The sequence below is a fragment of the Sciurus vulgaris genome (genome assembly GCF_902686455.1).
Source record: "Sciurus vulgaris genome assembly, chromosome: 1".
Lineage (NCBI taxonomy): Eukaryota > Metazoa > Chordata > Mammalia > Rodentia > Sciuridae > Sciurus > Sciurus vulgaris.
In genome coordinates, this window is record NC_136461.1 from 176447289 (window position 1) to 176462683 (window position 15395).

General features: G+C 35.9%; 1 protein-coding gene across 1 annotated transcript in view; it reads right to left on the reverse strand.

Annotated features, from left to right (window-relative positions):
- Positions 1-15395, reverse strand: part of LOC306643471 (E3 ubiquitin-protein ligase UBR5-like) — a 174176-nt gene that overhangs the window by 50407 nt on the left and 108374 nt on the right. The window contains 6 exon segments of the mRNA XM_079109617.1: positions 3651-3848; positions 4086-4240; positions 4460-4571; positions 4668-4811; positions 6104-6200; positions 6202-6214. Coding sequence (XP_078965743.1) covers positions 3651-3848; positions 4086-4240; positions 4460-4571; positions 4668-4811; positions 6104-6200; positions 6202-6214 — 719 coding nt within the window.

Genomic DNA, 15395 nt, shown 5'->3' on the forward strand with positions numbered 1-15395 from the left:
CACAATAATCAGATCTTTGAATAAGTAGAGACAACTGCAAGTGGCCTAACAAAAGGTGTTGAACTTAGGAGCACCCTGTAAGCAGAATATACAATTGCCAGAAATAGAATGAGACAAACATCATTACCCTATGTACACATGATTACACGAATGGTGTGACTCTACATCACATACAACCAGAGAAATTAGAAGTTGTACTCCATTTGTATACAATGAATCAGAATGCATTCTGCAGTCATGTGTAGCTAAACAGAACAAACAATTAAAAAAAAGGCAGTGGAAAATCTGCTGTAGAACACCAGTAAATATTTTCAGTTTTCACAACTAACTCAACTTTGCAGTTGTAACAGAAAAGCAGCCATATACAATGCATAAATGAATATAAAACCTTTAACTCCCCAGGAATCATGATAGGTATAATTTCCAAAGGTGACAACTAATGTAATTACCAAAGACACAGTAGTACTACTGATAACGTGTGTATAGAACATGTCATTAACTATCTAACAAGCAGCATGAATCAGGCATGAGTTTTAAATGTACTTGCTACCTCCTAAAAAACTGCCATATAAACTCTCCTTCCCACCATCTTATGAAGAAGAAGGTCTTATTCACATAAGAAAATACCCTATTTTCAATACCTACCACAAGAGATGTTTTGACTGGACTTAACTGTAGCCCTGAGGAAACCCATGCACAGCAAGCTTCAGTTCATGAGGTGGGTCACAGAACATTAAACTTGCCCAAGAAAAAGGAAACTTATGTGCAGTCAATAAAATGAGAGAACATATCAAAGTCTCTCCAAAGGGCAAAAAAGCAAAATGCTTTCAAAGGCAACTAAAATCAAGCTATTCTGTTGCACTCTACTGTGAGATAGACTATTTTCAAGCAGCCAGCCAGTCCTTTTCTCTACAGGAAGCTCATTTCCAACCTGTTGGACTGTATATGGACTATCACACTGAGACTATCAATACCACACTTAGCTGGGTTGCAAGCAAAAAAATTCATTCTATTATCACTGTATAATATTTTGTCAACTTATAGCAAAGAGCACCGGGAGTTCAGTAAACATTTCTTCGGGTCTACTGTGTGCCAAGCCTTAGTCATTAAGATAAAAGATAAATAATGACTTTATCCCTACCATGGTAATGATCACACATTTTATCTCTGCCCCCGGTGGAGATGCTGACAAAGTGCAGAGGTCATAGAATCAAATGCCTACATTTAAAGTAATATAAATGAGTAAAGGAGGCTGTGTATAAAAAAAGATCACACAATCTATATAATAAATGGCAACTAACAGACTCAGCAATAAACTTGTAGGTCACGGGGACCACAATGAATTGGAGAGATCATTGGTAGTAGGCTCTAAAAAGGGCAGTATACTGTTCACATGATATAGGTTATGGAACTCAATCTTATCAGAACATCTGATTTTTAAAGAATGACTACAAATCTGGACTTTAATACAAATCCTCTGACTTTTTAGGCAACCAAATGAGAATTTTAAAGTATGAAGGCTATTTCTTGGGACACTACAGTTTGGAACCATTAGTCTAGTAGGTTACTATCAAAGCTAAACTAAGAATATGAGTGTATGTCTCTAAACAAAAGCTTACAGGTAGCTTTTAGGAGCACGATTCAGTCTGTTTTACATGCAGTTGCAAAAGTTTGCTTATCACCTCTAACCTAATAAGGGGTGAATAAGTTCCCCTATTAAACTCTATTTTCATCCTTTACAGAAAATCTCAGATTATCAGTCTCCAGTTTGTCACGTCCCATTTTCTCCTTAGTTCACTCTAATCAGACTTTCATCCCCACTATCAACAATGACCTACATGGAGTCAAAATCCAATAGTGAAGAACCAGTACTCACTTCTCCTGAGATTTGAAGATAATTGATTGCTGCATTCTGCTGACATAAGCTCTTCATTTGGCCTCCAGGATACCACTCACTCTAATTTGCCCCCAACCCTTATGGATATTCCTCCCCAGTCTTCTATGCTGATTCTCTTTTATCACCTACGCATTTAAATGCTAGGGCTATTACCATGGCTTAGTCCTTGAACTTTTCTCCATGACCTTGATGAGCTATTCAGGATAATTGCTTTAATCAACAACACCCAGGTACATTTCTCCACTTAGGTCCTGTCTTTTCTGGACTTCAGATTTATACATCTTTCCACTCACCATCTCTTCCTGGATATCTGATATATGTTCTCAACTTCACAGGTCTAAAGCCAAAATCCTGGTGATATCCCACAACTCCTGAACCTATTTCACCTCTACAGTCTTCATCTTAATAAATGGCAACTTTTTTGTTACTTCCAAAACCATTTGTTTCCTCACTTTGACCCCCAACATATCTAGAATTGAGTCATTATCATTAATAGCTGTCTCCTAAGCAAATCACCATCATCTCCCACCTGGGTTATTTTAATGGCTTCCTAACTTGTTTCCCTATTGCAACTCTTTACCCTACTACTTTTAGCAGAGGCCGAGTCCTTTTAAAATCTAAGTCAACCTCAGTTAAAATTACAGCAATACCTTCCAGTGATACTGCCTCCAAATTCATATCTAACAAATACTCGAGCACAACACGTTGAAAACTAAACTCATCCTCTTCCTTTACTCCACTGGCATTTCTCCTCCTATAATATTTCCTCTCTAAAACACACCCAAATCAGAAATGTAAAACACCTTCTTTTATTTACTGCTGATATCCAGTAACCAAGCTCTGTAGCTTCTACTTCCTTAAGATCTCTCTCAAATCCATCCCCTCTTCCTCATTTCCAAGAGTTCAAGTTCACTTGTTTCTAACCTGAATTACTTTATTATCATTTAAAGTGATATCTAAACTTCTGTTCTTCATCAAATTCTCCCCCAAAACCTGCCGTTTGCTGCCCTCACTACCAAGCACACATTCCTTCCCTCACTCCCTCCCTTTCTGGGGGGGGGGGGGGAAATCCAGGGCTTTATGCATGTGGGGAAAGCAGTCTACCAATAAACTACATCCCCAGCGCACAACCCCAGTTTCTTCATTTCAACACAAGGTCTTGCCCAAGCTGGCTTCAAACTTGTGACTCAGCCTGTTGAGTTGCCTGGCTATCACTAATCTTTCTTAAAAACCCATTTATGTTTTATATCAATTTAAATTTCTCCTGCTACAACACGGAAAACTTCTGGCCCCTTGGTTAGCACACAAGGTACCCTAGTGCCTCTCTCCAGCCTTCTCAGTTACTACTCAGTGACCAATATCATCTCTGCCTTGTTGTTATATCGAAATAATACACATGTTCGCCCAAAATATTAATGAGATCTCCAAAGATTGCTCTTGGCCTTGGGTAACACCTCCCATCTTTACCTCTATATAAGCAAAGCTTTGCCCCTGTGTCACTTCTTCAAGGAAGCCTCCCTTGAAGTCATAATCTGATTTCTATCCCTCCCCTCTATGTTCCCTCAACATTGTGCATGCCTTTCTCAAATAAAATTATACCACAATCACCAATTTATTTGTCTCCATTGTTCTAACAACAACTAACAATGACTTCTGTAGGACAGAAAGAGGCAAAGAATGATTTATTAAGATTGTTTCCCTGGAATCTAGCTAGAGCCTCTGAATTAAAATGCCAAGTAGTTTCAAAAGTTACCTCTACAGCCATGATGATAATAGCAGCTTTCTTTTTGATTGTTGAATTGGCAGGAAGATTTATTAAAGAATGCACGCCCATTCCAAGGCTACTAATAGGTGGAAGATCAAGCCAATCAGGATCCCTTATTCCTCCCATGCAATCTTTGGCCATTGGGTAGATAGTACCATTTCCATCTCTAAGAATAATAGGAGATTCCTAAAATAAAGGGAAAAATAGAAGTTTGGCTCCCAATCAAAAATGAATTTATAATATAATTATTTCAAAACTGGATGTTAGTATTAATGATTTAAAAAAAAAAAAACCCTTGTATTAGAATGTGAATATTCTAAATTATTCAAAAGTTTACTATCAAGCAAACCAGAGACAAATCCTAAGCTTCACAGAAATGCCAGTGTGTCATCTCATTTTGAAAAGCAAAAATGAGCCTCCTACCTGTCCAGCAGTGAAAATGGCTACATTCCTCTCATTCTGACCAAGGAAAGCAATGCTGCTTGTAGGAAAATTATTTTCCTGTTCAGCTTTTCCTGTAGCAAGATCAAAGATACAGTACCGTACCCAGTTTCCAGTCTTCAAAACAGCATGCACACCTTCAGAGACACATAGTGGAAAGAAAAACTGTGATAAATCTTTATTAACCTCCTGTAAGTATTTACCAAATTCTGGTTTCTCTGACCACATTTGTGAATCAATTCAGATACGTTTTTTCCATAATATTACAAACGTGGGACCATTTATCCTATTCCCATTTATTGTACCAGTATTAATATGATACATAGTATGCTAAACAAAATAGTTATAATCTTTACCTTTGGAGTCTACATTCACTGCTAAGATTTCTGTTTTTTCAGGTATACAGAGCTTTTTAGGAGTCCTCTGAAAACAGTCAGGAACTTTTGGAGTTCCACCAGTTTTGACAACCTGAAACACACAAAAGGAATTCTGCCCTCAAACACTGTAACATACTCAAGAAGTCAGTCCCAATATTCACCTGCTGAACAATTCCTCTATACTTACCTGCAGTTCATCAATTCTAAGTAATCTACAATCCTGCAGGAGAGAAGAAGGGTCAGCATCTGGACCAGAGCTGCTTTGACAGTTTGTATTACTGGATGTTCCTGGAAATTTTACAGCAACATAGGCACCATCGACTTTTAGCACCTAAAAGTATAGGCAAATACACTGAAAATTAACAATAGTTTATATAAAATCAGTGCACAAATTCTACTCTTTGAACTAATTTAACACTTAAGGCAATTAATTCCTTATTTTCTCAATAATCATCAAATTATAAAATTAACTTGGATGCAATCCACTAAAGCTATGCTGTGTTGGTGTCTATATTCGAAGCTCAAAAAACTGACCCATGTAGTGACTGCCATTGAAAGTTTAGCAACTCACTGGAAGAAAAAGGGGAGAGAAACCCCTACATAGAACCAACGAAATTCTTTCACCTTCCCTCCTCATTAGTTTAAAGCAGCACTGTCTGGCACAATGTCTTTGATGATGGTATATGTTTTACATCTGTACTGTCCAATAGCCCTAAGCTCTCCTGAGCACTTGAAATGGAGTTAATATGACAGAGGAGCTGAATTTTTAATATCACTTAATATGAATAAATTTAAATAGCTATATATTATGTAACTAGTGGCTACGGTAGTCATCAAAACAGGGAGGAGGTCAGCAATGCACATAAAGACAAGAACAGGACTAGAAAACAGAACATTTGATTTTGAGCAGTGAGAACTCTCAGAAGAAAATACCTGTTCATAAACTATAGCTGATGAAAGGTCTTATAAGAAAGGTCTTTGTAAACTGCAAAGCATGGTGTGTTTGCTCCTTCCTAAGTAAAATGAAAAGAACAGTTTGCAAACTAAAAAGCAATCAGGAAAACCTTTACTTTTCAGATATTCCATAGTTGTAGGTACACTTTAAGTAAATGTTGAGAAAAGATGAAATGAATGGCATTCTAGCTGATAGTCTCTACTTAATTGGCTTCTTAGAAGGAAAAACCCTCTTCAGGAGGGAGAGGAAAAGGTGGAAGGTGACTCAGTGAATGCATTAAGACTTTTCTGTGTTAAGGAAAAATTTTCTGTTATAGAAGATCTCCATTTATACTAATGGTTGGGAAGAATTACCTGTATCAAAGTTATGTATCTATGAGTGCAAATACCCTGTAAATGTACAATTATCCCAAAATAACATATTAAAATAAAAAAGAAAGAAAAGCAACATATCACCATAAATAATCAAGGCAAAGCAACATCTCCATCGGTCAGGGACAGAGAAGATCTCTGCCTAGATCAGATTCAGGAATGGGATGAAAGCAACCACTAAAGGTGATAAATAAAGCAGCCTTGAAGAAAAGGTTCGCAGACCCCAAACTTAAATCCCTGGGTAATCAACATTGTTATGCTTCTGTTAGTAACTATTCTTAGATATTTTGAACAAACCTTGCCAACAGGAACATTCTTAACATCTTCCACAAAAACGACTTCCCGAAGAGACCACTGCTCTTCGTTCACCTTTTCCTCTTCTTTCGGGCAGGGTTGACCGACGTCGTTCTTAGACAACAACAAAATGGTAAGTACCAAAAAGAAAATGTAAAAGAACTTTATAGATTTCATCTAAATATATGAAGAATGAGCATTTTTAAAGGGATACATAACAAGTTTCTAAAAAAACATTTTATGAACTACTCCTTTCTGAACTGGTGTTTGATGAACCAACTGCTACCTCAAATAAATTCATAGTAAAGAACTGTTAACTGTCAATGTCTAACTATTCTAATACTACTACAAATTATAAACAATTGTAAAGAACAAAAGAATATATTTTGGACTCTCAAAATTAGGGTTAACTAAAGTTTAAAAAGGAAGATCTGCTAGACTGTTATTAAAACTATTGGATAAATATCAGAATCTTAAATTTTGAGGAGCTTTTAAAAAATTATTTAAACCCATGGTACATCTATGTTTAAAAATGCTACAAATCCTTTTTAACCAAGTCATAACTAACTTACAAAATAAGTCAAAACATTCTGGTTAAAGGCAGTTATTTCCATTATAATGAATTTTGCATATTTTTAAAAAACTGCAATTCTCAAAAACAGAAATGGTCAACACTATAAATACTAATTTTCCATTTAAATAAACCTGTGCAAAAAACCCCACAACACCCAAACAAACAAAACCACTAGTGATAACACACCTCTATGAAAAGATACTTAAACACTGGTACAAATTGATTGCAGTCAGAAACGAACAGAGCATAGCTGTCTACTTGGGACTTTACTCTGACCAATAAAGACTACATATAAAACTTACTGTATGGCATTGATGCACTGCTGGCAATTGAGGATGCATCCTACAGGTAGATGCTGGAGATGGTGGAGGACCCATTTCTGTTTTCACTTTCTGTTCCTGCTTACTTTCAAAAAAAAAAAAAAAAAAAGCAGGATGGGGGAAAAATGGGGGAATGACAATTATTTTCTGAAATATATTCTGATCAGGCAGAAAAGAATTTAAAATGCACAAAATACATACTGATCCAGGTTCTGCTCCAACATCTTCCATGAATACTCTGCCAAATAGTTCTAAAGAAAGACGCCAGCGTCCTAGGAGCATATCATGGGAAATTACCATTCCCATGAAGCTACACGTGGCCTGTAAGAAATTTAAGCAGAAAGGGGAAATAATTTAAACTAAAAATACTGGTCAAATTTCTGGTTACGATTCATTCTATGAAGCTAATATCACCCTCATACCTAAACCAGGAAAAGACACATCAAGAAAGAAATTTTAGACCAATATCCTTGATGAATATAGATGCAAAGATCCTTAACAAACTATTGGCAAACCACATCCAAAAACGTTAAGAAAATTGTGCACCACGATCAAGTGGGGTTCATCCTTGAAATGCAAGGAAGGTTCAACATTTATAAATCAATAAACGTAATCCATCATGTCAATAGACTTAAGGATAAGAATCATATGGTTATTTCAATTGACACAGAAAAAGCGTTCGACAAAATACAACACCCCTTCATGCTCAAAACACTAGAAAAAATAGGGATAGAAGGAACATACCTGAACATTGTAAAGGCTATTTATGCTAAGCCCATGGCCAACATCATTCTTAATGGAGAAAAACTGAAACCATTCCCTTTAAAAACGGGATAAGACAGGTGTCCTCTTTCACCACTTCTATTCAACATTGTCCTCGAAACTCTAGCCAGAGCAATGGCAGACCAAAGAAATTAAAGGGATACAAATAGGAAAAGAGGAACTTAAGCTGTCACTATTTGCGGATGACATGATTCTTATTTAGAGGATCCAAAAACCTCCTCCAGAAAACTTCTAGACCTCATCAATGAATTCAGCAAAATAGCAGGCTATAAAATCAACACGCACAAATCTAAAGCATTTTTATACGCAAGCGACGAAACAGCTGAAAGGGAAATGAGGAAAACAATTCCATTTGCAATAGCCTCAAAAAAAATAAAATACTTGGGAATCAATCTAACCAAAGAGGTAAAAGAGCTCTACATAAATGAAAACTACAAAACATTGAAGAAAGAAATTAAGGAAGACCCTAGAAGATGGAAAGATCTCTCATGTTCTTGGATAGGCAGAATTAATATTGTCAAAATGGCCATACTACCAAAAGTGCTATACAGATTCAATGCAACTCCAATTAAAATCCCAATGATGTACCTTACAGAAATAGAGCAAGCAATCATGAAATTCATCTGGAAGAATAAGAAACCAGAATAGCTAAAGCAATCCTTAGCAGGAAGAAAGAAACAGGGGTATTACAATACCAGAACTTCAACTACAAAGCAATAGTAACAAAAACGCATGGTATTGGCACCAAAATAGACAGGTAGATCAATGGTACAGAATAGAGGACACAGACACAAACCCAAATAAATACAATTTTCTCATACTAGACAAAGGGGCCAAAAATATGCAATGGAGAAAAGATAGCCTCTTCAACAAATGGTGCTGGGAAAACTGGAAATCCATATGCAACAGAATGAAACTAAACCCCTATCTCTCACCCTGCACAAAAATCAACTCACAATGGATCAAGGACCTTGAAATCAGACCAGAGACCCTGCATCTTATAGAAGAAAAAGTAGGTCCAAATCTTCACCTTGTTGGCTTAGGATCAGACTTCCTTAACAGGACTCCCATAGCACAAGAAATAAAAGCTAGAATCAACCACTGGGATAGATTCAAACTAAATAGCTTTCTCTCAGCAAAGGAAACTATCAGCAATGCGAAGAGAGCATACAGAGTGGGAGAATATCCTTGCCACTTATACTTCAAATAGAGCACTAATTTCCAGAATATATAAAGAACTCAAAAAGGTCTACACGAAGAATACAAATAATCCAATCAACGAATGGGCTAAGGATATGAACAGACACTTCACAGAAGAAGATCTACAAGCAATCAACAAACATATGAAAAAATGTTCACCATCTTTAGTAATAAGAGAAATGCAAATCAAAACTACACTAAGATTCCATCTCACCCCAATTAGAATGGCGATTATCAAGAATACAAGCAACAATAGGTGTTGGAGAGGATGTGGGGGAAAAGGTACACTCATACATTGCTGGTGGGGTTGCAAATTAGTGCAGCCACTCTGGAAAGCAGTGTGGAGATTCCTTAGAAAACTTGGAATGGACCTACCATTTGACCTAGCTATCCCACTCCTCGGCCTATACCCAAAGGACTTCAAATCAGCATACTACAGAGATACAGCCACATCAATGTTCAAGCGCTCAATTCACAATAGCCACACTGTGGAACCAACCTAGATGCCCTTCAATTGATGAATGGATAAAGAAGCTGTGGATATATATACAATGGAATATTACTCGGCTATAAAGAATAATAAAATTATGGCATTTGCAGGCAAATGGATGAAATTGGAGAATATCATGCTAAGTGAGATAAGCCAATCTCAAAAATCCAAAAGACAAATGATCTCACTGATAAGCAGATGATGACACATAATGGGGGGTGGTAGGGGGGCAAGAATGGAGGAAGGAGGGACTTTATAGAGGGAATAGAGGTGGGAGGGGTGGGGGAAGGAAAAAAATAACGGAATGACTCAAACATCATTACTCTATGTAAATGTATGAATATGCAAATGGTATGCTGTTACTCCATGTACAAACAGAAACAACATGTATCCCATTTGTTTACAATAAAAAAATTTAAAAAAAAAACTTCTGGTTAATATTAGTAATTTACTTGGTCTTTTACTATTCTGAGGTCTTAAGTATTTCAATTTACATTTTCTCTAATAGCATTTCCACAACTGCCTGTTCTTTATGTCCTCTATATATAGTAAAAAACATGGTCCCCAGGGTGCCTCCTATCTTCAACTTTCATTTTCCTCCTCTTCTTAAAGTCCAATGTCCATCTCCCTTTAGGTGATTCAGAGATCTCCCTCTAGATCAAACTTCCACAATAAACCAGAATTTTGATTTGTTAAATATATCCACATCAATGATGCTCAATTCAAACTCAACATGGCTACAATTCAATGTGAACTCAAGGCAATGACATTTTCTCCTGATTTTTTCCATTGTTACCATCTATTTCCCCTCTTGCACAGACTGGAAGCAAGTTTTCCTCCTGTTCCTCCAGAGTAATAAAAGTGCATCTTGAGTTTCTCTCCTTTACAAGATTTCCTTTCCATCCCCAAAGCTCTACCTTAGCCCCCTTTTCCTCATTAACTGGAACTAATAACAGCTTTCTAACTGGTCTTCCTTAGAGGACATTCTAATGCTCTCAGATCAAGCCACAACTGCCTCTAGGAAGACTGCGCCACTTCAGTCTCCGCACTGTCCTGTGCTTTATGGCTGTTAGACTATTTATATAAATGTATTTTGTTTCATTAGCCAGCTCATTAACTCCTTCTAAAAACTGATCTAATACCTTGTAACCAAAAACAGAGCATAGAGCCAAGTGTCAACAAATCATTTGGGGGTTTCCCATACTGACCTACAGAATACACTAACAAATTTTTATTGAATAAACAAAACCTACCTCATACTAGAATATCACATTCTGTGAACCATGCAAAGTAGCCCAAGTTAAGTATGAGTCATGTATCTAGAATATTCTACTTTTTCTAGTTATTAATATGTCCCCCTTAGCTGAGCTGTCGTTAACAAGTCTGTAACTGGCAATTTGATGTGTATATATATCTTATGTCTAATTACTAAACACTAAAAACAAGGTATTAGAAGTTCTTCAATGAAGTAAAAACAATGCCAATCAATGACAAAAGTCACAAACCCCCAAATTCAGAAAACTCAATTTTAATATCTAAATATTTGATAAACTAGAAAACCACAGGAAAAATTTAAGCATGTGCAGAATTAAATATATGAAATAAAACATTTCTAAACAAAAATTCTTAGAAGAATTTTAATAGCAACAATAGGAAAACTTTCACCTATCACGTACCTGAAGGATGTAAGAGGTGGTCCTTCACTTTCAGTAAGCCCGATTTCTGCTAGTAAACTACTTTTTAATTGTGCAGCAAGATCATGAGCAGATGGCCCTGGTTTTGAACTCTCAGCTTCTTCTGCCAACATGTTCTGTTCTTCCCCTTCTTTTTTTTGCCGATTTTGCATGTTCATTACATTTTTCAGATTGGCAGCATAAGACATTTTAGTTGGAAGAACCTGTGAATTTTTACATTTCCAAGTTATACATTAAGAAAACTAATTAGATTTTGTTTCTAACTTAGGAAGACGCCACAGAAATCACATGAAAGTTAATTTTCTCTTTTTGGAGCTTCGCCCACAAAGATATATCTATGTGATTCACCTGGCTGACCATCAATTCTAGGACCCAGTAGCCCCAGATAACTTTTGAAGGAATCTTTTAAATCTCTTGCACATTTTTAATATCTTTAGTGTTACATTCTCCTTTACCAACTTGGATAATTTTAAAATGCTATTCAACTACATTTCTTCTACATGTTACTACTTACTCAGGACAAACAGTGTAGTTTTAGGCTCTAAATTCAGAATTGTATCTATAAGTTAGATCTGCCACTTAAATAGTCATGTGACAACAGACATTCTCACGTGAAATCTATAATCTCCTCATACCTCCATTTCTTAACCATAAAATCAGGACAAAAATACTCCTACCCAACATGGTTATAAATATTGAGATACTGTCTAAGACCCAGAATTACTCAATAAATGCTACATATCATTAATGTGATCTTATTTATCTACATACTTGTGTGTGTGTGTGTGTGTATTGAGAACTGCACCCAGGGACACTTACCACTGAGCTACATATTCGGCCCCTTTTATTTTGAGATGGGGTCTTGCTAAATTGTTGAGGCTAGCCTCAAACTCATGATCCTTCTACCATCAGCCTGGCAAGTCACTCAGACTATAGGCTTTGCCACCATGCCAGCTTATCTATATTCTTGATTCAAATTAATTTAGTAGGCTAAAGAAATGTTTAGGTCAAAAATATATATGCCCAATATATAAAATAAGCATATATGTGAATATTAAATTTGCAAAAGAATGTGACAATAAACTCTGTGAAAGAAAACATAATAAGTTACTATTTATGGATGAAGAGCCCTAATTACAAATTAGGCAAATTAATGACAGTGGTGAATGCCTTCTATTATGTTATAAGGCAGGAATTTCTGACACCTGTATTATTTAGGAAAATAAAATATTCTGAATTAATGCACTTTAAAAATCTAGACACTAGGACAAGTTCTTATTAACAAATATTATATTACACAGATTTTAATCTTACCTCAAGGCAATTTCTATCCATTGTAACCTCCATTAAGCATTTCCCACTACTGGCAGATGAAGAATAAAGACCCTGACTTGGACGGCCAAAAAGATCCTCTTTTCTAGCATTTGGCTGAAATTTTAATAGAAAATATTCTAGTTACATTTAACACTTAAAACAATGGCAGTTACAAAGAAACCTAAGAATAGTTTAATCACCTGCAACAGATGTGGCTGATCAGCCAAGGGGATGGCTTCAGCCAGAGGCACTTCAAATGGATTTGGGGGTATGCACCCAAGGAAAGTCATTGAGTCTGAACGTCGGAAAAATGGATGGTTTGGCCAGTCTCTGCAGGAAGAGAGTCATCGTCCTTATCTTCAGAGTAGCACCTAAGTATAAAAATAAAATGTTTTATTTAATAAAAATAATTATTAGGGAAGAGTAAAAAGACATTAAACCTGTAGGATCCAAAATTCCTGATCTTATAAAATTACAATGAACTCCTCAAAAACAAGGTTAAGTCTGTAATTTGATATTTTTAAAGTTATAATTCAAAATGTAATAGTTCGATATGGTTACAATGATAAATTTTCATGTATATCACAAAAATTTTTAAATGCAAAATAAAAAATTTAACAGTAACAAACACTGTTCCATTCTGTACTGGATAGTGGTTTCTCAGATCTTTCTCTTTGCCTATATACGACTAGATTCCTAAGCATATCAGGACCCAACTTACTGATGACTCCAAAAGGAAGAGATACCCAGGAGCTGAAATCTAAGCATTTGCTTACTACAGTAAGATAAACTGGGAGATATCTGGGCAACCATGTATCCTGGCAGTAAGTCAGCACACTTGGTACCAACTCTCCTTAATGAAAGAAAACTTGGGGTAAGTCTTTGTGTGCTATGAAAACAGCAGTTAGCTATGGTAGGATTCTCAAAAAGTAGTAGTCAGGTGAGCTGTCTTTCCATAGGCTAAATATAAGTACTAGTTGAGAATAAGAAACTTCTCTCTGAAATAGTAATAAAAAACTATAAGTTAGCTATAGAAGATCCCCAAGGACTGTGATATTCAAACTTTTGAAAAAAAGTTCTTTAGTTTATATTAACTGCTAAAAGTTTTGATAGAGGTTATTCTCATTTTCTTGACTAAATCTAGTAAAGTTAACATAAAACTGATAGATGTAAAAAGATAAAGTAGGAAAAATATCCAATATTGAAAACTCTGTAACAGGTCTTTAATCCTTAATTATGAAATGTATATAATGCAAGGATGTGTAAAGAAAATGGACAGAAGAGATAAGAAATGGGACATAGAGAAGAAAAGAGAAATTCCCACCCAGACAGAAAATAATGAAGTTAAAAAGCTTGAAGGGGAAATACTGAGGCAGCCATTTCTTGAAGTAGATTAGCAGATTTTCTGTGCACTAACTTTGATTGGTGTCATCATCATTTTCATGTTTCTGAATCTTCATTATTCAATACCCAGTTCAAAAGTTCTCGTGTCCTTGAAAAAGACAAGTGAATCATTTTTAAATGAAATTATTTGTGTAATCTGAACAGGAACAAAGGCAAAGGGAACCAAAAACAATAAAAAACACTGAAGAGGTCAGTTTGGCATCTTTCTAACACTATGATATATTTTGGTACACCATTTCCCTCAGCCTAATGTATTACAATAACAAAAGCAGAAGCAAAAATCAGCCAAGAATAGTTGAGTACCTACACACCCTCTTAATAGAAAACAGAAGTACCCAGCTGAACTATTTTAAGTATGAAGCTTGAATGCATTCTGAGTTTCCCATTTAAGTGAGGACCTGCAACAGAAAAAAGTTAGACTTTCCCACGTGAATGTTCCTATACTTTTTTCCTTTTGCACTGCTATTCTCCTTTACTCTGAAAATCTGAGAATTCACCTGCAGAGACCACACCAAGCAAGTATTTCTTTAACCTGCCTCATAATAAATATGAATATACCTTTTACGTTCCAGTTGAGGAGTATCCAATTTGTCTGCTGGTTCATTGCTTTAATCCAATATATAAGGGCTTTGAAAACATAGGCCACATGCTTCAGTGAGCAAACATCCAAAACCGGAAGAACATCAGAATGTTCATCATTATGAGACCGCATTAAAGAGAGAGCATAATTTAGGAAGTCTCCTCGAGCAGACATCATTCCTTGTCGGGGCGCTAAGCAACGTGGCACGTCTACAGGGGGAAAAAGACAAGTTTACAAATGAACACAAATGTGAAATCTGCCACTATCATAAGTATGCAAAAACTACAAATTCAGAATATTCATACTCATTAAGCCTATATTTCTCTGCTTTAGAAATATAATCACTGTGTAAACTTATAGTTCTATACTTATTGTATAGGAAAGGAATTCTAATATCCTTCAGCATAGAAGAAGGAACTTCCTCTAAAAACAGGGGTTCTCAAACTCCAAGGTCCCCCAAAATCACCTGGAAGGATTAAACAGATAAGCTAGCCCTACCTCCATATTTTTAGAAGGTCTGGAGTAAGGCCCCAATATTTGCATTTCTAACGAGCTCCCAGATAAGATGAAAATGCTGTTGTAGGGACCATACTCTGGGACTAAATGCCTGAAATGATACCAAAAGCATAAGAAACAAAAAGAAAACACCAGATAAACTGAACTTCACCAAAATTAAGAACTTCCGCATTTCAAAAGAATACCATCAAGAACAAGAAAAGATAATGCAGAGAATGGGACAAAAATTTTTGCAAAATCATACATTTGATAAGGAACTTATATCCAAAATATATAAAGAACTTAAATAACAACTTAAAAAAAAAAAGACATGAACCAATTAAAAAACTTGATGAAAGCTGGTACAGTGGTGCATGCCTGTAATCCCAGCAACTTGGGAGGCTCAAACAAAAGGATCATAAATTCAAAGTCAGCCTCAGC